At 42.2% G+C, this 25,068-nt stretch overlaps 1 protein-coding gene across 1 annotated transcript in view; it reads left to right on the top strand.

Moving 5' to 3' along the window:
- The window catches only part of LOC118481011, a 71,055-nt gene extending 46,896 nt beyond the window's left edge, over window positions 1–24,159 (top strand). Inside the window, exon 2 of the mRNA XM_035976084.1 lies at window positions 23,530–24,159. Within this exon, the coding sequence (XP_035831977.1) occupies window positions 23,530–24,159 (630 nt within the window). The remainder of the gene's footprint in view (window positions 1–23,529) is intronic.
- Window positions 24,160–25,068: the final 909 nt, after the last annotated feature.

Raw genomic sequence — 25,068 nt, forward strand, 5'->3', positions numbered from 1 at the left:
GCCACAACTCGGAAGTAAAACGAGCGTCTCGGTCGGAAATAATAGAAGTTGGCACCCCGTGCCTGGAGACTACTTCCTTTAAATAGATTTCTGCTAAGGTAGAAAACTTGTCTGTTTCCTTAATGGCCAGAAAGTGTGCAGACTTAGTCAGTCGGTCTACTATCACCCAAATAGTGTCATTCCCGCGTTGGGATCTAGGTAGTCCTGTGACAAAATCCATGGAAATCTGCTCCCATTTCCACTTCGGGATTTCGGGTTGTTGGAGTAGGCCTGCTGGTTTCTGATACTCAGTCTTGACTCTTGCGCAGGTCAAACATTTGCTAACGTATGCTGCTATGTGGGCTTTCATGCCAGGCCACCAGTAAGTAGTCCTTAAGTCGTGGTACATCTTATCCGAACCAGGATGTACTGAATAACGGGACTTGTGGGCTTCGTCCATCACCAGTTCTCGTAGGTCTCCGTAGAGCGGGACCCAAATGCGCCCTGCCACATAGTAGGCGCCGTCTTCTTTTTGCTCTAATCGTTGTCTCGATCCTCGCAGGGACTCAGCCCTGACGTTTTCCGGTTTCAGGGCTTCAGTCTGGGCATTTCGAATCTGAGTAGGGAGACTAGACTGGATGGTAAGTTGTAACGCTCGCACGCGCTTTGGTATGGTGTCCTTTCGGCTGAGGGCGTCTGCCACGACATTGGCCTTGCCCGGATGGTACTTGATGGCGCATTCATAATCATTCAGAAGTTCGACCCATCGACGTTGTCGCATGTTTAATTCCTTTTGCTTAAAGATATGCTCGAGACTCCTGTGATCGGTGTAGATAGTGCACTTGGTACCGTACAGGTAATGTCTCCATATCTTAAGCGCAAAGATCACTGCTCCTAGTTCCAAGTCGTGCGTAGTGTAGTTCCTTTCGTGCGTCTTAAGTTGTCGAGAGGCGTAAGCAATAACTTTGTCGCGTTGCATTAATACACATCCGAGCCCATGGATAGATGCATCGCAGTAAACCACGAAGTCGTCAGTGCCTTCAGGCAGCGAGAGAATAGGAGCACTACAGAGATTATCCTTTAGTGTCTGAAACGCGGTTTCCTGAGCTTCACCCCACTTATAAACCATACCCTTCTGAGTAAGAGCCGTGAGAGGCTGAGCGATCTTTGAAAATCCCATGATAAATCTTCGATAGTATCCCGCCAGTCCCAAAAATTGGCGGACTTCGGTCGGAGTCTTAGGGGTAGGCCAATTCTTTATAGAGTCGATCTTTGCAGGGTCGACGTGGATTCCATCCTTGTTAACCACGTGCCCAAGGAAATGGACTTCTCGAAGCCAGAAGTCGCATTTCGAGAACTTGGCATACAGTTGCTCATTGCGAAGGAGTTCGAGGATAAGGCGTAGGTGCTGTTCATGCTCTTCCTGACTTTTCGAGTAGATCAAGATGTCGTCTATAAACACGATCACAAATTTGTCGAGGTAGGGTTTGCACACTCGGTTCATAAGATCCATGAACACTGCAGGCGCGTTGGTCATTCCAAAGGGCATAACGAGGAATTCATAATGACCATAGCGAGTTCTGAATGCAGTTTTGGAGATGTCTTCATTACGGACCCTTAGCTGATGGTAGCCTGATCGCAGGTCAATCTTAGAATAGTAACTCGATCCTTGCAGTTGATCAAACACATCGTCGATTCGCGGGAGAGGGTAACGATTCTTGATGGTAACCTTGTTCAGCTCACGATAGTCAATGCACATTCGGAACGTGCCATCCTTCTTCTTGACAAAGAGTACCGGTGCTCCCCAGGGTGATGAACTAGGGCGAATAAACCCTTTATCCAATAGTTCCTGTAGTTGAGTAGAGAATTCCTTCAATTCTGCGGGGGCTAGTCGATAAGGCGCACGAGCTATGGGCGCTGCTCCAGGAGCTAGCTCGATTTGGAATTCGACCTGACGGTGGGGAGGGAGTCCAGGTAATTCCTCAGGAAATACCCCTGGGTAGTCACGCACTACCGGAAAATCTTCAATCCTCTTTTCCTTTTCCTGCGTGTTGGTGACAAGCGCTAAGATAGCGGTGTGCCCTTTTCGTAAACACCTCTGGGCCTTCAAGAAAGAGATAACGCCGGAGATTTCTCCGCCTTTGCCACCTTGTACAATGAGGGGTTTGCCAGAACGACGGAGAATACGAACTGCTTTCTCTTGACAGAGGATCTCAGCGCGATGCTTGGATAACCAATCCATACCAATAACGACGTCGAAGCTTCCAAGAGTAACAGGGAAAAGATCGATACTAAATGTCTGACCAGACAACTCTAGTTTGCAGCCTTTGATAACGTGTGAGGCCTCGATGTTTCTACCATTAGCTAACTCGACGATATGAGGAGAACTTAGTAATGAAAGCGGACGCTTAAGCTTCTTACTAATACGTAGGGACACATAACTAGCATCGGCTCCAGAATCAAATAATACAGAAACATAACGATCATCGAGTAGGAACTTACCCGCCACGACATTGGGGTCATTCCTTGCTTCTCCAGCTCCAATCACAAAAGCCCTTCCTCTAGCACCATTCCCAGCATTGTTGTTCCGATCGTTGTTTCCAGCTCCCTGATTGTTGTTGCGATTCTGATTCAGTTCAGGGCAATCCTTTCGCATGTGCCCTGTTGCCCCACATTTAAAACATGCTCGGTCGTTTCCCTGCTGCTGTTGCTGTTGGGGTTGTTGCTGATTCTGTCTTGCTGGGAACTGACTTCTACAATCCTTGGCTTCGTGCCCCATCTTGTGGCATCGCTGACACTGGCCCTTGTTACATGCCCCATTATGGTGTCTGTTACACTTGTTGCACTTAGGGTAGCTTCCCCGGTAGCCACCCTGTTGCTGAGTGCCTTTGTTGTTTTCAGTTTTCCTTTGTTGCGCTGGGGCCTGAGTGGGGTTAGCATCCTTGCTTTGACTTCCTTCCCCCTTACGCTTGCTGTCACTAGAAGTTCCGACAGTAGCACTGATCCTTTTGGGCAACCTGCCCTCTTCTACGGCCTGATCAGTAAGTTTGTGAGCGAGTCGAACGATCGGCTGAATGGTAGTGTGGTTGGCTGAAGTTACATGGCTTCGAATTTCTGGAGCCAAACCCTTGATATACAGTTCGATTCTTCGGTACATAGGTCGAGACATGTTCGGGCAAAGAGCAGCATAGTCATTGGACAGCTTGGTGTAGGTTTCAATCTCTGACCCAACCATCTTAAGCGCATAGTACTCGTTCTCAAGCTTATGGATGTCATCCCGGTGACAGTATTCCTCCTTAATCATGTCCTTGAAATCCTCCCACGCAGTAGCATTAGCAGTTTCCAAACCAAACATCTGAATTTGCGCCTTCCACCAAGAAAGCGCGTTTCCTTCAAGCGTAGCAGTAGCAAACTTCACCCAGTTCGCAGGGGGACACTCACAGACAGCAAAGACAGCTTCAACTTTCTCAATCCAATGTAGAAGACCTATGGCACCCTCAGTGCCGTTGAAAGGGAGAGGCTTGCAATCCATGAAGGTTTTGAAAGTACACACGGGTGGTTGCGCAGGTGCATGCTGACCTATAGGGTGAGCTGCGAAAGCTGCAGCCACTGTGTTGAGCAGGTTAGTGAACTGAGCCTGAGTCATGTTGATGTTTCCTCTTCCACGTCCACTCATTGTCTTCATAACCAGAAAACACAGTATGAGTGTGATGCCGTAGTGTAGCGAGAATGAGATAGAAGAGAGAGGTGTATCTATCTAATTTAGGCATACTAGTACGTATAGCAAAACAGGAAACATAAAGTAAGCAAACAAGTAAACACTGGTCCGAGCTATGAGGTCAAAAGTGCTGAGCCTTGTACTTGGAGTGTAGTGTCGTCGCGAGTCACGGGTTATAGTCTGGTTTTTCTTAAAAGATTTTCCCCTTTTTAAAACCAAGTTCACTATAACCAATGGCTCTGATACCAATCTGTCACACCCCCAAAATCCACCTGCGGATAACACCCGCTTCGAGGGCGTGACTGACCAGGATCCAGCCACCAATTATACTGAATAATTAAGTTGATAACAAAAGTAATACTTACTAACCATAGGATTAGCAAATATCAAGTTCAGAGTTTAAGGTTTCAAGTTCAAACAGTAATAAGTAGCGGAAGCATAAGTAAAGTAGTAGTTAAACAAGTTCATAGTTCAAAATAAGATAACACCCAACACAAGGGTGGACAGACACTACTCGTTCCCAAGCAGCAAGCTCCTTCGTCAAAGGTTACCTGTAAAGCATGCAGTAAGGGGTCAACAATAATGCTGAGTGAGTTCACTAGTTGTCCAGTTTTAATTACCAAACTTGTTTCACCAGTTAATTTATCCGTTTATACATGCCATGGGGAGCTACCCCAAAAGTTAGCGACTAAACTGTTTTTCCAATACCGAACACTAGGTAACCGTTGCGTTTCCGCAGGATGCCCCGATGTCAACGTTCTATCATCATTGACGGATGCCTGAGTACATTAGTTCACGACCGATCCCAATCCAGGGCACGGTGTGAGGCTGGTAAAACCTAAATAGCGCTATCAACTAATAACCCGTTCGCCTGGCCCCGGCGACTAATCGGTATTATGTAGTAGGGACTTGAGTGATAGAGTTTCGTTTAGTGCCGTTTGGTTGCATTCCGTATAAACAGTAATTAACTAAAAGGTTTCCCCAATACAAGGGAAGGAAAAGTAAGTTTGTTCCCAGTAACTAGGGAAGGAATGTAAATGGTATCCCCTTTACAAGGGGATAGGGTTGTTTTAGTCTCGTGTCCCAAACCACCGGGACGCATGCTTTTAAGTTGTGAACTCACCTTGGGTTGCTCGGTAGATTTGTGTTACTTGTCAAACACGTTGGTCACCACGTCCTAACATAGTTACCGGTATAGGTCAGGTTCGGTGTACAAGTAATCACGTAAAAACTTACACATAACTAACACGTATAATGCATATAATTAGACGGTGGGTTATTGGGCCGGCCCTAACAGTAACACAGTCAAACAGCATCACATAGTCCAGTTAACAGGTAGCCACATAATGGCCCAATAACCAAAGTGGACAGCCCAGTCGCAACAAGGTGGTCTCGAGTCGCAACCAGGAGGTCTCGGCTTGTCACGTTATGGTTGCGAGTCGCAACCGTGTGGTCTCGAGTCATCATGCTGTGGTTGCGAGTCGCAACCGTCGTAGTCTCGAGTCGCAATCGTGAGGTTTCGAGTTGTCATGCTATGGTTGCGAGTCGCAACTGCGTGGTCTCGAGTTGTCATGCCATGGTTGCGAGTCGCAACGGTGCGGTTGCGAGTCGTAATGCTGTCCCTTTCATGTTCACGTGTAGATGCAGATACATCAGTCCAATATGTACTATGCAATCAGGCCCAAATCAGGAAACAACCAATAAGGTTTCCACTAACACTTTGCCTAATCTGACTATTAAACCAAATAAATCAAACTTTGCCATTTTTGAATCTTCAACCCACATTCAACAAGTTCATCCTATATTCATAGTTTTCTAGGGTTTTTACTTTAACAAAATCATACATTTTGGACCGAAAATCACATATTTCTAACAAGATCATGATGCACAAACAAGAAAACATACACTTTGTGACATTAAACATAACTCGGTTGGCCCTAATCATTCATAAACCATTATTCTTTAGCCATTATAAACATGTTATCAAGCTTCTTACATAAGGGTTGTACACATAATGCCAAACTTCACAAATCATCCTAAAAGTCATGCATAACAATTATAACTAACCATTTTCTAGTTTATAAACATTTTATTCATCAAGCATTCAAGGCAACCATTACACATAAGTAACACTAACCGGTTGAGAAGAAGGAGAATGAGCCGAAACAAAGGAAGAAATGAGAGAAGATGAAGTGTCCGAGTGATGATCTTGTCCGAGATTCCTTGACCGAGATTCTTGTGAGATCCGAAAGTTGGAGGAAGAGAATGGGTTGTTGTTTTGGGGTTTTCTAGTTGGGAGAGAATGGAAGTGTTGGTGTGTGTAAAATGAAGGAAGTGGGGGAAAGGTGGGATTATATACAAGGTTCCAAAATAAACTTAGGGGGGGGGGGTTTCGGCCCAAACCGGTTACGGCCCAAAGGCCCACTCGAGACCGAGTGGCCCACTCGCAACCGGGTGGTTGCGAGTCATGGTCTCGAGTCGTGGTCTCGACTCTCATACATATATATATATATATATATATATATATATATATATATATATATATATATATATATTTCACACATATCATGTAAAAGTCACGTTTCCATTTAATAATATAATATATTTATATATACACAAAATATTACAAGGTGTTCGTTCGGAAAAACCTAGAGTGTCACATTATCCCCAAGTTTTAAGAACTTTCGTCCCGAAAGTTAAGGCAGCCACTGCCAAGCTAGCGTGTTTCAACAGGGTGTCACATCATCCCCCCGTTAGTTTGGAATTTCGTCCCGAAATTCAGTTGTAGCTTCAGTGCTGGGGGTTTCGTTTGGGAACAACTGGGGATACTTGGACTTCATCTGGTCTTCCCGCTCCCAGGTAAACTCTGGGCCACGTCGTGAGTTCCAACGAACTCGCACGAGAGGTATCTGGCTACGTTTGAGGGTTTTGATCTCTCGATCCGTAATCTCAATCGGTTCCTCAGTAAAGTGTAGCTGCTCATCAATAGTGAGTTCCTTGAAAGGAATTATGAGTGTTTCATCTGACAGACACTTCTTCAGATTGGACACGTGAAAGACATTGTGCACTGCACTCAGCTCTGCAGGCAGGTTCAATCTATAAGCAACCTTACCGATTTTCTCGGTAATTTCGAATGGTCCAACATATCGTGGATTCAGCTTGCCTCGTTTACCAAAACGAACCACACCCTTCCAGGGTGAGACTTTAAGTAGAACCCGGTCCCCGACCTGGAATTCTAACGGTTTCCTACGCTTATCAGCGTAGCTTTTCTGACGGTCACGAGCTGCCGCCATGCGTTGCCTTATCTGGGAAATCTTTTCCGTTGTATCTACCACCAGTTCTGGGCCTGTGAGTTGACTATCACCGACTTCCGCCCAGCAGAGAGGTGATCGGCATTTACGACCGTACAATGCCTCAAAAGGTGCCGCCTGAATGCTAGTGTGGTAGCTGTTATTGTAGGAGAATTCCACCAGCGGTAGATGTTTCTCCCAGTTCTTGCCAAAATCGATCACACATGCTCTAAGCATGTCTTCCAGGGTTTGGATGGTGCGTTCAGACTGCCCATCCGTTTGTGGGTGGTAAGCGGTGCTCATGTCCAAACGTGAGCCAAAGGATTTGTGCATAGCTTGCCACAACTCGGAAGTAAAACGAGCGTCTCGGTCGGAAATAATAGAAGTTGGCACCCCGTGCCTGGAGACTACTTCCTTTAAATAGATTTCTGCTAAGGTAGAAAACTTGTCTGTTTCCTTAATGGCCAGAAAGTGTGCAGACTTAGTCAGTCGGTCTACTATCACCCAAATAGTGTCATTCCCGCGTTGGGATCTAGGTAGTCCTGTGACAAAATCCATGGAAATCTGCTCCCATTTCCACTTCGGGATTTCGGGTTGTTGGAGTAGGCCTGCTGGTTTCTGATACTCAGTCTTGACTCTTGCGCAGGTCAAACATTTGCTAACGTATGCTGCTATGTGGGCTTTCATGCCAGGCCACCAGTAAGTAGTCCTTAAGTCGTGGTACATCTTATCCGAACCAGGATGTACTGAATAACGGGACTTGTGGGCTTCGTCCATCACCAGTTCTCGTAGGTCTCCGTAGAGCGGGACCCAAATGCGCCCTGCCACATAGTAGGCGCCGTCTTCTTTTTGCTCTAATCGTTGTCTCGATCCTCGCAGGGACTCAGCCCTGACGTTTTCCGGTTTCAGGGCTTCAGTCTGGGCATTTCGAATCTGAGTAGGGAGACTAGACTGGATGGTAAGTTGTAACGCTCGCACGCGCTTTGGTATGGTGTCCTTTCGGCTGAGGGCGTCTGCCACGACATTGGCCTTGCCCGGATGGTACTTGATGGCGCATTCATAATCATTCAGAAGTTCGACCCATCGACGTTGTCGCATGTTTAATTCCTTTTGCTTAAAGATATGCTCGAGACTCCTGTGATCGGTGTAGATAGTGCACTTGGTACCGTACAGGTAATGTCTCCATATCTTAAGCGCAAAGATCACTGCTCCTAGTTCCAAGTCGTGCGTAGTGTAGTTCCTTTCGTGCGTCTTAAGTTGTCGAGAGGCGTAAGCAATAACTTTGTCGCGTTGCATTAATACACATCCGAGCCCATGGATAGATGCATCGCAGTAAACCACGAAGTCGTCAGTGCCTTCAGGCAGCGAGAGAATAGGAGCACTACAGAGATTATCCTTTAGTGTCTGAAACGCGGTTTCCTGAGCTTCACCCCGCTTATAAACCATACCCTTCTGAGTAAGAGCCGTGAGAGGCTGAGCGATCTTTGAAAATCCCATGATAAATCTTCGATAGTATCCCGCCAGTCCCAAAAATTGGCGGACTTCGGTCGGAGTCTTAGGGGTAGGCCAATTCTTTATAGAGTCGATCTTTGCAGGGTCGACGTGGATTCCATCCTTGTTAACCACGTGCCCAAGGAAATGGACTTCTCGAAGCCAGAAGTCGCATTTCGAGAACTTGGCATACAGTTGCTCATTGCGAAGGAGTTCGAGGATAAGGCGTAGGTGCTGTTCATGCTCTTCCTGACTTTTCGAGTAGATCAAGATGTCGTCTATAAACACGATCACAAATTTGTCGAGGTAGGGTTTGCGCACTCGGTTCATAAGATCCATGAACACTGCAGGCGCGTTGGTCATTCCAAAGGGCATAACGAGGAATTCATAATGACCATAGCGAGTTCTGAATGCAGTTTTGGAGATGTCTTCATTACGGACCCTTAGCTGATGGTAGCCTGATCGCAGGTCAATCTTAGAATAGTAACTCGATCCTTGCAGTTGATCAAACAAATCGTCGATTCGCGGGAGAGGGTAACGATTCTTGATGGTAACCTTGTTCAGCTCACGATAGTCAATGCACATTCGGAACGTGCCATCCTTCTTCTTGACAAAGAGTACCGGTGCTCCCCAGGGTGATGAACTAGGGCGAATAAACCCTTTATCCAATAGTTCCTGTAGTTGAGTAGAGAATTCCTTCAATTCTGCGGGGGCTAGTCGATAAGGCGCACGAGCTATGGGCGCTGCTCCAGGAGCTAGCTCGATTTGGAATTCGACCTGACGGTGGGGAGGGAGTCCAGGTAATTCCTCAGGAAATACCCCTGGGTAGTCACGCACTACCGGAAAATCTTCAATCCTCTTTTCCTTTTCCTGCGTGTTGGTGACAAGCGCTAAGATAGCGGTGTGCCCTTTTCGTAAACACCTCTGGGCCTTCAAGAAAGAGATAACGCCGGAGATTTCTCCGCCTTTGCCACCTTGTACAATGAGGGGTTTGCCAGAACGACGGAGAATACGAACTGCTTTCTCTTGACAGAGGATCTCAGCGCGATGCTTGGATAACCAATCCATACCAATAACGACGTCGAAGCTTCCAAGAGTAACAGGGAAAAGATCGATACTAAATGTCTGACCAGACAACTCTAGTTTGCAGCCTTTGATAACGTGTGAGGCCTCGATGTTTCTACCATTAGCTAACTCGACGATATGAGGAGAACTTAGTAATGAAAGCGGACGCTTAAGCTTCTTACTAATACGTAGGGACACATAACTAGCATCGGCTCCAGAATCAAATAATACAGAAACATAACGATCATCGAGTAGGAACTTACCCGCCACGACATTGGGGTCATTCCTTGCTTCTCCAGCTCCAATCACAAAAGCCCTTCCTCTAGCACCATTCCCAGCATTGTTGTTCCGATCGTTGTTTCCAGCTCCCTGATTGTTGTTGCGATTCTGATTCAGTTCAGGGCAATCCTTTCGCATGTGCCCTGTTGCCCCACATTTAAAACATGCTCGGTCGTTTCCCTGCTGCTGTTGCTGTTGGGGTTGTTGCTGATTCTGTCTTGCTGGGAACTGACTTCTACAATCCTTGGCTTCGTGCCCCATCTTGTGGCATCGCTGACACTGGCCCTTGTTACATGCCCCATTATGGTGTCTGTTACACTTGTTGCACTTAGGGTAGCTTCCCCGGTAGCCACCCTGTTGCTGAGTGCCTTTGTTGTTTTCAGTTTTCCTTTGTTGCGCTGGGGCCTGAGTGGGGTTAGCATCCTTGCTTTGACTTCCTTCCCACTTACGCTTGCTGTCACTAGAAGTTCCGACAGTAGCACTGATCCTTTTGGGCAACCTGCCCTCTTCTACGGCCTGATCAGTAAGTTTGTGAGCGAGTCGAACGATCGGCTGAATGGTAGTGTGGTTGGCTGAAGTTACATGGCTTCGAATTTCTGGAGCCAAACCCTTGATATACAGTTCGATTCTTCGGTACATAGGTCGAGACATGTTCGGGCAAAGAGCAGCATAGTCATTGGACAGCTTGGTGTAGGTTTCAATCTCTGACCCAACCATCTTAAGCGCATAGTACTCGTTCTCAAGCTTATGGATGTCATCCCGGTGACAGTATTCCTCCTTAATCATGTCCTTGAAATCCTCCCACGCAGTAGCATTAGCAGTTTCCAAACCAAACATCTGAATTTGCGCCTTCCACCAAGAAAGCGCGTTTCCTTCAAGCGTAGCAGTAGCAAACTTCACCCAGTTCGCAGGGGGACACTCACAGACAGCAAAGACAGCTTCAACTTTCTCAATCCAATGTAGAAGACCTATGGCACCCTCAGTGCCGTTGAAAGGGAGAGGCTTGCAATCCATGAAGGTTTTGAAAGTACACACGGGTGGTTGCGCAGGTGCATGCTGACCTATAGGGTGAGCTGCGAAAGCTGCAGCCACTGTGTTGAGCAGGTTAGTGAACTGAGCCTGAGTCATGTTGATGTTTCCTCTTCCACGTCCACTCATTGTCTTCATAACCAGAAAACACAGTATGAGTGTGATGCCGTAGTGTAGCGAGAATGAGATAGAAGAGAGAGGTGTATCTATCTAATTTAGGCATACTAGTACGTATAGCAAAACAGGAAACATAAAGTAAGCAAACAAGTAAACACTGGTCCGAGCTATGAGGTCAAAAGTGCTGAGCCTTGTACTTGGAGTGTAGTGTCGTCGCGAGTCACGGGTTATAGTCTGGTTTTTCTTAAAAGATTTTCCCCTTTTTAAAACCAAGTTCACTATAACCAATGGCTCTGATACCAATCTGTCACACCCCCAAAATCCACCTGCGGATAACACCCGCTTCGAGGGCGTGACTGACCAGGATCCAGCCACCAATTATACTGAATAATTAAGTTGATAACAAAAGTAATACTTACTAACCATAGGATTAGCAAATATCAAGTTCAGAGTTTAAGGTTTCAAGTTCAAACAGTAATAAGTAGCGGAAGCATAAGTAAAGTAGTAGTTAAACAAGTTCATAGTTCAAAATAAGATAACACCCAACACAAGGGTGGACAGACACTACTCGTTCCCAAGCAGCAAGCTCCTTCGTCAAAGGTTACCTGCAAAGCATGCAGTAAGGGGTCAACAATAATGCTGAGTGAGTTCACTAGTTGTCCAGTTTTAATTACCAAACTTGTTTCACCAGTTAATTTATCCGTTTATACATGCCATGGGGAGCTACCCCAAAAGTTAGCGACTAAACTGTTTTTCCAATACCGAACACTAGGTAACCGTTGCGTTTCCGCAGGATGCCCCGATGTCAACGTTCTATCATCATTGACGGATGCCTGAGTACATTAGTTCACGACCGATCCCAATCCAGGGCACGGTGTGAGGCTGGTAAAACCTAAATAGCGCTATCAACTAATAACCCGTTCGCCTGGCCCCGGCGACTAATCGGTATTATGTAGTAGGGACTTGAGTGATAGAGTTTCGTTTAGTGCCGTTTGGTTGCATTCCGTATAAACAGTAATTAACTAAAAGGTTTCCCCAATACAAGGGAAGGAAAAGTAAGTTTGTTCCCAGTAACTAGGGAAGGAATGTAAATGGTATCCCCTTTACAAGGGGATAGGGTTGTTTTAGTCTCGTGTCCCAAACCACCGGGACGCATGCTTTTAAGTTGTGAACTCACCTTGGGTTGCTCGGTAGATTTGTGTTACTTGTCAAACACGTTGGTCACCACGTCCTAACATGGTTACCGGTATAGGTCAGGTTCGGTGTACAAGTAATCACGTAAAAACTTACACATAACTAACACGTATAATGCATATAATTAGACGGTGGGTTATTGGGCCGGCCCTAACAGTAACACAGTCAAACAGCATCACATAGTCCAGTTAACAGGTAGCCACATAATGGCCCAATAACCAAAGTGGACAGCCCAGTCGCAACAAGGTGGTCTCGAGTCGCAACCAGGAGGTCTCGGCTTGTCACGTTATGGTTGCGAGTCACAACCGTGTGGTCTCGAGTCATCATGCTGTGGTTGCGAGTCGCAACCGTCGTAGTCTCGAGTCACAATCGTGAGGTTTCGAGTTGTCATGCTATGGTTGCGAGTCGCAACTGCGTGGTCTCGAGTTGTCATGCCATGGTTGCGAGTCGCAACGGTGCGGTTGCGAGTCGTAATGCTGTCCCTTTCATGTTCACGTGTAGATGCAGATACATCAGTCCAATATGTACTATGCAATCAGGCCCAAATCAGGAAACAACCAATAAGGTTTCCACTAACACTTTGCCTAATCTGACTATTAAACCAAATAAATCAAACTTTGCCATTTTTGAATCTTCAACCCACATTCAACAAGTTCATCCTATATTCATAGTTTTCTAGGGTTTTTACTTTAACAAAATCATACATTTTGGACCGAAAATCACATATTTCTAACAAGATCATGATGCACAAACAAGAAAACATACACTTTGTGACATTAAACATAACTCGGTTGGCCCTAATCATTCATAAACCATTATTCTTTAGCCATTATAAACATGTTATCAAGCTTCTTACATAAGGGTTGTACACATAATGCCAAACTTCACAAATCATCCTAAAAGTCATGCATAACAATTATAACTAACCATTTTCTAGTTTATAAACATTTTATTCATCAAGCATTCAAGGCAACCATTACACATAAGTAACACTAACCGGTTGAGAAGAAGGAGAATGAGCCGAAACAAAGGAAGAAATGAGAGAAGATGAAGTGTCCGAGTGATGATCTTGTCCGAGATTCCTTGACCGAGATTCTTGTGAGATCCGAAAGTTGGAGGAAGAGAATGGGTTGTTGTTTTGGGGTTTTCTAGTTGGGAGAGAATGGAAGTGTTGGTGTGTGTAAAATGAAGGAAGTGGGGGAAAGGTGGGATTATATACAAGGTTCCAAAATAAGCTTAGGGGGGGGGGGTTTCGGCCCAAACCGGTTACGGCCCAAAGGCCCACTCGAGACCGAGTGGCCCACTCGCAACCGGGTGGTTGCGAGTCATGGTCTCGAGTCGTGGTCTCGACTCTCATACATATATATATATATATATATATATATATTTCACACATATCATGTAAAAGTCACGTTTCCATTTAATAATATAATATATTTATATATACACAAAATATTACAAGGTGTTCGTTCGGAAAAACCTAGAGTGTCACATAATGCATGATGATGCTTGTGCTTCACTTAGGCGGACTCGGGCCTTAGTGACTTAAAAGACAGTTATTATGTTAGTTTAGTGTGAACTCAAAGGCAATGTAACTTAAATTTTAATAATACATAACTTTAATTGCCATGGTTGTTGAAACAATAATTCTGTCGCCACTCACCTCCCCGGCGTTTCCGCCGCGGTTTGTTGTTTTACGCGGCCGGGGTGTGACAATAGAAGCTTCTACAAGTTTGTCTTTTCTGCTGCTTCTTGGGCACGGCCCCGTGCTGGCTGAGCACGGGGCGTGTTCAGGCTTCTGTTTTCTCTTCTTTGCTCTGGAGGATGCCGTTGAGGGTTCGGGCAGTCTACTTTTATTCCTTTTCTTGTATTTATGCTAGAATTAGTTGTCTTTTTGCTTCTTTTGTGAATTTGAGCTCATTTCATCCTGAAAATACAAAAGGAAGACAAAAACACTCTTTTTCCAACATTAGTACTTAAAAAGGGTTAGTTTTATGCCTTAATTGATGTAATTTATATGTTGCATTTTACACACATCAAATACCCCCACACTTGAACTTTTGCTTGTCCTCAAGCAAAACTCTTTTAAATGTGGCTTTCACTCCCAAATGGAATGGGTAGAAGAGAAGGTTTTTGGCTTGTCATAGAGTGTCGGGAATCCAAGATCTTTTTGGGCTTTATTTTTATTTATTTACAATCCTATTCGTTATGATTTATTTAGAACGTTTCATAAGATAGATTACTTACTAGGGCATAGCATGCCTTTTTAAAATTTCATCTATATACAAGTTCACATACCTCACGGGAGAAATCACTCAACACTCGGCCGAAGGTGTATTTTTATAGTGAATCACTCGAGAGCGGCATGGAACTTACTCCTTCCATAGGCTTGCCAAGCAATCAATCCTCCTCCTTTTTAACTTTTATACCTTTGTAAATATCAAGAGGACTTTTTGGGTGAAGGGTTAGGCTTGGGCTTAAAGGTGGGTGGTTGGGTTAGTGGTTAGTAAAAGGGCGAAAAGCGTAAAAGCGTCGGTTTTCGTAACACACTTTGTTTTTAGTGACTTTTTAGTTTGAAGTATTTCTCCAAACAAGCTTTTGTTTGTATAGCTTTGTTTGTTTTTAACTTCATCATTCATTTTTTTTTGATTAGTCACATAAAAGAACGAGCTTGCGAAAAACCGAGCTTGTTACTAAAATAAAGGGTGAAAAATAAAAAGGGTTTTTGGTGGGTAAAAAGGGTTTAGGGTAATGAAATGAAAGGTTTAGGCTCAAAGGGGTTAACTAGGGGGATTTTGGGTAGGTGGTAAAAAAATTAAAAAATAATGGTGTAGAAAGAAAAATGGTTAGTCCTAATGCCTCCATCATTTACTTACTTGGGTTTAAGTTGGTAAGGACCGGGAATGAATCGTCGTGGCAAGTTCTAGAGTTGTAAGAACCAAGCGGCTATTCACACATGAAACGAAAAATGAGCATTTAGTCTAAAGATGTAAATTTGTATGCTCAATAAAGGCTCAAAACTCACTTTTGTGGGAATGGGTTTTTTAATGTGATCAAGTATATATAATCGAATTTTAACTAGACTTGTTATGCCGTTCATAATTTTCTTATGTTGGTTCTTGTTATCACGACGCTCTCGGTTGTAAATTTTATAAAAATATAACCTTATTAATCTTGTGATTCCTAACTTAAACTTTAGACAAGTAAAAAAATGAAAAAATTTTGAAAAAATTTGGGGTGTTTAGCGGTTCCAATAGAGTTTTGTGTAAGGCTTGTTGTTAGGACTTGCAAAATTTCAAAGTGTTAGCTTCCCCCCACACTTAAATTACACATTGTCCTCAATGTGTCCCAAAAATAAATTTTTAGGTTGATTGGATGTGTAATGTGGTGTTAGAAAGCAAAGATTTATGTTACTGGCAGTCTGGACACGGCCCCGTGGGGACCGGACACGGCCCCGTGTTCAGGTGCCAGTAACAGAAATTAAAGAAATGAGACAGAAGCCTGGACACGGGGGCGTGTCTGGTGAACACGGCCCGTGTCCAGTTACCTGAACTGGGCGTTTTTCTGCAGGTGGCTCAACATGGGGCCGTGTTGGTTGAGCACGGCCCGTGTTGAGCCTTCTGTGATGAAGATTTGTGTCGGGTTGCTCCGTTCTTTGTGCATGGGGCCATTTTTCTCATTCCCTTTTTCATCCATTACCACCATGAGTGTGTTTTATTCATTATAAACCATCAAACCTTAGAAACCATCACTTCATTGCAAACATACAGAATTACATATAATTTTAAAATAAATTAAAAACTTAACTAATTGACTAGGGGGATACATGAGGTTATCATAAAGGGTTCTACTTATTTAAGAAAATTTCGGGAATAGTTTCCCGATGTAGTAAGACCTTTAGCCAATGGTTCCTCGGTTATTGTTCAAAGCCATTCTTCTATCTCCCTTGGAAGGAAGAAAGCGGCTTCATTCTCCTCAACGGCTTGAGGAGGAACATTCACCGGGACTCCTTGCACCACCCTTTGCTGAGGTCCTTGGTGCATGGCATACCATTCGGCCGGAATGATGACCTCGGGCACTACATTCCACGCTCTTTGGGTTATTGCGGGAACCAAAGGCGGGGAGGCGAGAAGGTTTAACCTCTGGTGCAGGAGGTTCACTTCTCGAAGACAGCCTTCCAACCCCACCGTCAGATGATTAATACGGTCCACTAACGCTTCTTCTACTCCCGTCATTTCGTCTATGGCCTCCCTTAAGGCGTAAACGTAGTTCACTAGGGAGTCTTCTGCTGTGGATGACCTTCTCCCATTTCGGTTATTTCTTGAAGATGATCCGCTAGTTCTGCTGGCCATTTTCTGTGAAAGAAACCGAAGATAACTAAATTTTTGCAAAACAGTACCTCGAACACGGCCCCGTGCTCGCTGAGCACGGCCCCGTGTTCAGTTGTCTGCAGGATTTTTGGCTAAGGATTCTTGGGGTTTTAAATTATGTTTATAACCTTTAACTGTGGTTTAAGCTTAGATAATTTAAAACAAAGTTATACAATTAACTTTAAACAAGAATCCGTAGCAAGTAATCTTACAAACTCCACATAGAAGGTTGGAATCATGAAGTTTCCAAGCTTCCATGGAGGAGATGTTGAAAAATTTTGAAAGAAGGGGAAATGAACAAAAGTGGAAGGGACAAGATGGTCCTTGGGAACCTTCTTTTAGCACTTACCTAGGATGGTATATGTGAAGATCCCAGGAATCTCTGTCTAGTGAAGTGGTAAAAAATGAGCAGGAATCAGGCTGCATTTAAAGAAAACGACAGCACGCTGGACACGTCCCCGTGTTCGCTGGGCACGGCCCCGTGTGCAGAGAAAATCCTGACACATTTTGTCCGTATTCTGACAAAATCAGCAGAGAATCTTCTGGGTGAGCACGGGGGCGTGTTGACCGGACACGGCCCCGTGTTGAGAGGCTGTCTTATGGAGTTTTGTTGCTCCTAAGGATTTTATTTATATCGGGTGGTTCTTGATTTGTTGGAACAACCCCAAAGTGCCTAAGATACCTTAATTGTCCTATACTAAGGCGAGAATGCAAGAGGTTGTCGGTGAGGGTAATTCCTATTTTCATTCTAGGTGGACAAGTCCAACCCTTTCCCGGGCTCTCGTTAAAGAAGGTGTATGCCGAATCGCTCAGGTCTATGTATGCACCGAACGAAGTCGATGGAGAGTCCTTCACGGCACAATCGGCACAGGGACGACTATCGTCCAAGTCTTTTCTAGGTATGTAGGTATTTTCGGGAGCAACGAGGTTGTCAGAATGCGGTTCCAACATTTCCTCATGGCCATCTTCTTGGGGCGGATCAATAAAATCCTTCCTAAGTTCCTTTGACCAATTTAGAATTAGTTCTTCTAGTTGAAATAACTCGTCAAGGAGCATTTCCCCTAGAATATCTGGCTGGGCGCATTCAAGGGAGAGATAGTGCTTATTTTTACTTTCGCCCCTCTTAAGGTTATAAGGAATCAGTGGGTCTATATAGTGGGGCCTATAATTTAGAAAATAACATTTTAATTCTTCATGTTCGCATCCACATAATTGACACCACATACCATAAGAGTGCCGAAAGTAAAAAGAATTACTATCACTCATGTTTGTGTCAGAAATTACCAACCGCCGGATCTAACGGTTCTGTTTTCAGTAAGAGAATCTTGGGCACGGGGGCGTGTTGAGTGGACACGGCCCCGTGTTCAGCCTACTGTCTGACTTAAAACAGGATTGCCAGTTCCAATGATTGAGCACGGGGGCGTGTTCAGCGGGCACGGCCCGTGCTGAGCTCTGCAGAAGCTGGAAAACTAAGAAAATCCTAAAAATTAAAAAGAAAAATAAAAAATATGATTAGGCCGTTGATTCCTAACTTTCTTAAAATCCTTGTGTCCCCGGCAATGGCGCCAAAAACTTGATGTGTGTCGGTGTATATATAATTTAGATGTATAATTAAGCCCTTTTTACACCTTTAGCTAAGTTTTAAATTTATAAAACACGATATTCACTAACACTAAACACACATATGGGCAAGTGCACCCATCGTGGACGTAGTATAGTGTTGGTAAGATACCGAGGTCGTCCAAGAACACAAGAGCTTTTAATACCGGTTTATCCTCAACGTCTAATCAAATCAAAAAGTGAGAAAAATGTTTTTAAACTAAGAAAATAAAAACTAACTGAATGCTGAAAAATAAAATAAAAATAAAAACAGATAGACAAGATGAATCACTTGGATCCGACTCGTGTATTAGTATAACCTTTGATTATTTTCGCACTTTTGCACTTGTTTAAGAGATTATCTTAGTTATTGTAGTAGGCCCCTCTTTTGAAGGCGACGTTACCCTCAACCCAGTAGTTTGAGTCAGCAAGGATACAATCCTAAAGGGTTGGATTATTGGAAGATAATGAATTAAGTTATTAATGCAAATTATGGCAGGCCCCGCTTTTGGCGGTGACGTTACCCTCAGCTAAGTAGTCTGAGTCAGCAGGGATACAGTCCTAAATAGCCGGGTTATAGTATTAATAGTTGTTAACTTATGAGGGGGTCAAAGAGTTTGGATCCCCGCCATCCAATACCTATGCGTATTGAAGGAGATCCTACTAAATTTGACCCAGGTCCCTTGCAGGACCTCTAAACGCTGAACAAGGGCAAGACCCTTACCAAACCGTTCCCTTAACCCCCGACCAGGTAGCCAACATACCTCCATATAGACCGTGGATATATGAATGGTGAAAATCTTTTATTTTATATGACAGTAAAATAATGCCAAGACACCACGGACAAACGATAAGGAAAGATCACCTTCAACATAAGCAACTAGTTATTAAAGTCATTAATACAAAACCAAATAAAAAGTGCAAAAGATTAAAAATAAAAAGTATTATACTAAACACTTGTCTTCACCAAGTGATGTAAGAGACTTAGGCAAACATGGCCTTGATTGTCAAGAACTCTTACTATCGATCTTGGATCCCGAGACGACTCACACACTCTACGATGGACAATGGATGATGGTGGTGGATGATGGTGTTATGGTGGTGGTGAGTGGTGGATGAAGTGTGAGAGAGGTGGTGTGCCAAGGGATGAGATGGAATGAAACCAAGCACTCCTATTTATAGGCTGAACAGAAGGCTGGGCACGGCCCCGTGTCCACTGGACACGGCCCCGTGTCCGTCTGACACTCTCTCTCCTCATTAATTGTAATTCGCAATTACAATTAATGCGCCTGCTATACTTTCACCACGCCCCCGTGCTCACTGGACACGGCCCCGTGGTGGGCAATAGAAGCTTCTACAAGTTTGTCTTTTCTGCTGCTTCTTGGGCACGGCCCCGTGCTGGCTGAGCACGGGGCGTGTTCAGGCTTCTGTTTTCTCTTCTTTGCTTTGGAGGATGCCATTGAGGGTTCGGGCAGTCTACTTTTATTCCTTTTCTTGTATTTATGCTAGAATTAGTTGTCTTTTTGCTTCTTTTGTGAATTTGAGCTCGTTTCATCCTGAAAATACAAAAGGAAGACAAAAACACTCTTTTTCCAACATTAGTACTTAAAAAGGGTTAGTTTTATGCCTTAATTGATGTAATTTATATGTTGCATTTTACACACATCAATGGTGGTGAACTTTATATAGAGTTGAAGTTATTTGACACATTAGAAACCCGTTAATTTAGCAACCGTATTTTTTTGCTAATTTTATTGCTATAACGTTAATCATCGTAAAAAAAACATTATTTTTAGAATTCAATAGGCCAAAGGGCCTTTTTTTATCTTGACCGAGGCACTTAAATCCTTAGGGACGACTTTGCAATTTAGGATTGTAACACCCCGAAAACATTAGAAATTAATCTTTATTCACATATGGTATATATGTTGGCCATAACCAAAGAATAACGTGATTAATTAACCTAGTTAAAAATATCTAGCTAATAATAAAGAAAACCTGAAAAGTTGGTATTTTATAAACTTGAATAGTTAGAAGAGGCTAAAGTTGACAAAAGTGAAAAAGGTTTTAATTTAATAAAAATAAAACACCAAAACACACACTTATGTGTGTTTGTTCTGGTCGATTGAATACACAGACCAAAAAAGGGTTCTTCCCTTTAACCCTAAATCACTCAAAATCAACCAAATTCAAGCAAGAAACCAAGCTAATATTAGTGATCACTCGGGTTAGAGGATCACAAGATATGTCGAATTCCATTTTTGGTGATGTTTTGAATTCATGGTGAATTATCATAAACGAAATTATTGCTTGAGTGTTTGAGGTAAGAGTGAAATTAAGATAAATCCATGTTTAGGAACAAACCCTAGTAAAAAATTTGATAAATTAATGATGAAAATTGTGAAATAGATTATTACCCATGCATGTCTCAAGTGGGTATTATAACTAGATGATGAACACATGAAATTCAATGTCCAAATGGTATAAAACTGATGTTATGATGAAAGCCTTGATATTGTGCATGAAAACTAGGCATAAGAGCTTGATTGTTGTGAATAAAACTTGGTTAAAAGTTAATTAGGAGCTAAATCGATGAAACTATGAAAATCATGCCCACAAGGTGGTTGTTAGAATGTCTAAGCGAACACTAATATGTTGAAATTTTGAAAGAAATGTGTAATTGAATAATAAGGAAAATTACGCGTAAAATGAAGTGAAATGAGTTCTAAACACGTTGTTGGTTGAACTCTATAGGCAGGTAATTGAATCTTCAAGCGGACAAGCCGGAGTGGACGCGCGCTTGAAGGATATGCTTTGAAAGGTACGCGACTCGTAGTTTTGTTACATTGTGTATATACATTGGTTATATTATTATAATGTTGTTATAGCATAGTATATATGTTTGGTATGTCGTAGAAATGACGAAGCTCACTCGACAACCAGATGGGTCAAATAAATGGTTAAAGTATGTTTGATATGTCGTAAAAGTGGCGAAGCACACTCGACAATTAAACGGGTAAAATAAATGTAGTATGTCAAAGAAGTGACGAAGCTCACTCGAAAACCAAACGGGTCAAAATAAATGGTTAGAGTATGTTTGGTATGTCGTAGAAGTGATGGTTTTCACTCGACATCCAAAACGGGTCAAAATGATGTTTAAATGATAAGTGTTTCGATGTGACATGAAGGTCACTCGATAAATTGGTATAATGAGCGCGTAAGCCGAGAAACGGACACGCCAAATTGATTTAGTGAAACCTTGGATTTGGGTTAAAACTTAGAAGCATGATTTCCTTTGTCTTGATTAATTGCACGCTTAAAGTTGTAGACAATAAGCATGATGATAACGTGTACGCGAACCATGTATTGGGAGCGAAAACACTAATGTTGACAAGCCCGGGAATGGGTAAAAAGGGGTTAGAAACAATCATTGTTGATAAACATGTAATATGTGGATAAATGAAACGGGTCGAATAATGGCATGAAGGATTTCTAATCCATTTGCTTATAATTCGGATTTTGATGTGAATCAAGGTGATAAACGAACCGTAATTAAATTACGGACACATAGGAAAAAAATCACGCAAATCGGATAAGTAGATAAAAAGTTATGATAATTTTAAGCTTGATAGTTGTTGAAAAACATAGCTGGGCAAAAAATGCAGCAACAAAAACAACCATTCTGTCGAAAGTGGGTTGTCGCGCTACGCGACAACGAAGGGGGATTAGCGTCGCGTGACGCAACGAGCGTCGTGGCCCGCGAGAACAATGGCTAAGTCTCTCGCGGCATGCGAGAGACATGGTTGCTGGCATTTTTCATTTATTTTGTTTGTTGACCCATAAATCTTGTTTGAACTTGTTATTTAGCTATCAAAACTAACTTTTAAGTTGGTTTTGATCATAGGTGAATGTCAAGAGTTTCCGGATGAAGATCAAGCAACGAACAAGGACCGAACACATATCAATTAAAGCTTCCGCGATGATCTTATTTTGTTTTCGTTAAAAGTGAACTAGTAAACAAACTATATTTTGAATGTTTCGAAACATGTAACATGTATGAATGTTGATATAACAAAAGTTTTTTAAAGTCGCATTTTAGTATAAAATGCGTATTTTAATGTTATGATCGTATTAAATTGAGACGGGTCTTACAATGATAGTTTTATTAACTTTTTAGGCGAAAAAACGTTGTTATTCATATTTACTTTTGATTGGTGTTAGCTCAGTTATGTTCATTCATTTCTATTCACTTATGTAAATCGCTTACGTTCATGAAGCATTCGTTTATACCATAACAAACCCAAGCACACTCATTTTCTTAACAAATGACGACAAACATGAAAACCTGTTGTTTAATTGTTCATGTTCGATTGTTTATCCGGTTAAACTTAAACGAACGAACACGAACATGCTACACACATGGTAATTATGTGAATAAATAAAAAAACAAATAATATTGAGTATAAATAACATAAATTAGTTAGATTACAACTTCATTTTTTTAGTTATTACAATTAATAAAGAAATTCATTTAGAAATCTAATATCGTAAACAATCAATTTCTTGGTTAACTAAATTCTAGAAAAATGGTTTTATTTTATCTAATTTCATATTTGTTTTATTTTATATACTTTTATTAACCTTCAAATTTATATGATACTTCACCAGTTAATTGTTCAAAAACTTTATCGACAACCAAGGCCGTTCCAACGTTTTTATAGACCCTATGCGTACTACAAAGTGGAGGCCCTTTTGCAAAACGTATAGAGATTAATAGAAAAATTAGCTGTTAAAGTTAATCTACGTTTAGAAATTAGCCCTAATTTTGCCCATAAATTCTCCTCCAATCCCAACAGACCCAACGTCATGAGTGATTACCGTTAGTGATAGCCGATAACCTTTATTAAAAAAAACATGGTTTAGTTTTGCTTTTTATTTGAGTTTGATACATATACAATATATAAAGCTTTACTAAAAATTGGAGGCCCTTGATTTTTGGTGGCCCTAGACCCGTACCTAGATTGGTAAGCCTAACGGGCCGGGCATGTCGATAACTATGTTAGTGTTAGTGTATTCTGCTCTCTATCGCATTGTGCTGACACTATCCTTTGAAGATATGAACAACAACACGTGTTCCAAAATTGAGAATATAAGGAGAATGAAATTAAATGGTACACTCTATTTTACGTAATTAACAAATTTTCTTTTATCACTTTGTTAAAATAGTTTTGTAATTTTTGTACGTAAAACCATAATTACATCTAGAAACAAAAATAGGAAGTGGCGGAGCCACATAGAGAGCATAGGTGCCACCTGACACTAATTTATTTCGCATTTTACATGAAACATGTAATAGAATTTTTTCGAATGACACCAATGTATTTTTTGGAATTGAAAGAGATCGTTGGTTGTTAGTCCTGAAAAACAGCAGCTGGCACAAATCTACGATTTGCTGAGTAACTTTGAGATAAATGACAGAGGGGATACTTGGGAACGGATCGGGGCGGACTCGAAAGAGTTTAGCGTGGGAGCTGTCAAGCGGCTTTTAGCTAAAGGCAATGACCACAGCAGTAATTTCATCTTAGAATGGTGTAAATGGTTACCCACAAAGTGTAACGTTTTTGCCTGGCGGGCAGAAATGGGTCGGATTCCTACGACCTTGGCTTTGCGGAATAGGAACATCTACGTCGAAGATGTGAACTGTCCTTTCTGTAACGACAGGGAAGAGACAATTGAACATATTTTTACAGCTTGTAGAACGGCGACGATCATTTGGAATTTTGTCAGCAACTGGTGTCGTGTGCCAAATTGTTTTGTGTTCTCTTTTAGAGATTTGATGGAGATTCACAACCATTCGGGTCTTAATGAGCGGGAAAAAACCATCCTTAACGGTATTATTATCATTTGTTGTTGGAGCATTTGGAAAGCTAGGAACGAGTTTAGGTTCGCAAACAAACCGGCTCGGGTCGAGAACATCATTAGTGAGATAAAGACGGGTTTTTATGGGTTAGAAGTAGAACAAAGTTAAAAACTTTGTCTTGAAAAAACTGGTGTAGTTTTGTAATTATGTAAGTGTCTCTTGTTTGTTTTGGATGCCCGGTTTTCTCAGGTTGGTGTGCTCTTTTCTAATGAAGTTAGCTTTTTAAAAAAAATGTTTTTTTAATGATTGTCATCGTTGATTTTATTAAAAGAATCGAAATAGTTGACCCAATTATTACTTTACTATATGATAATAATCCAAATGAATGAATAGTAGTTTTATATTATTATTATAATAACCTATTAATACAATAATAATAATTATAACCAAATGGTATCGAGTACCGGTACCGGTATCAAATTTACCAAATCGGGTGTATTTTCGTTACCTGTTCGACACCTATGTTCACCGGTTTTTACCCTCAATTACCGATGTCGTACCAGTACCGACCATTACCAAACCGTACCGTACCAGATATATTTGATACAGGTACCCACTTTTGGGCCTATATATTAAAAATAGAATTAAATCATTAGTAACATCACTAAGTGATGAGCAAATGGTATCGGGTACTGGTACCGGTATCAAATTTAGCAAACCGGTTGTATTTTCGGTACCGGTTCGGCACCGATATTCACCGATTTTTACCCTCAAATACCAGTTTCGTAACAGTATCGACCGGTACCGAACCGTACCGTACCAGTTATATTCAGTACCGGTACCCACTTTTGGGGATTTCGGTAACGGTTGGTATCGAGCTCATTAAATCCTGTAGCAACGTAACAATGCAAGTAATTGTACCGTTTAGATTACTTTTCATACACATAGTAAGTAAATTGTATTTCATTTGAATGAGGTTTTATATACACAACAACTTATTTTGCTTCCTTTTGTGTCTTTTTCTGTAATGAATGAATTATAGCATGTAAAATTAACTTGGATATTTAGATTATTGAT

The sequence above is a fragment of the Helianthus annuus genome, chromosome 8, assembly GCF_002127325.2.
Source record: "Helianthus annuus cultivar XRQ/B chromosome 8, HanXRQr2.0-SUNRISE, whole genome shotgun sequence".
In the NCBI taxonomy this organism is placed as follows: Eukaryota; Viridiplantae; Streptophyta; class Magnoliopsida; order Asterales; family Asteraceae; genus Helianthus; species Helianthus annuus.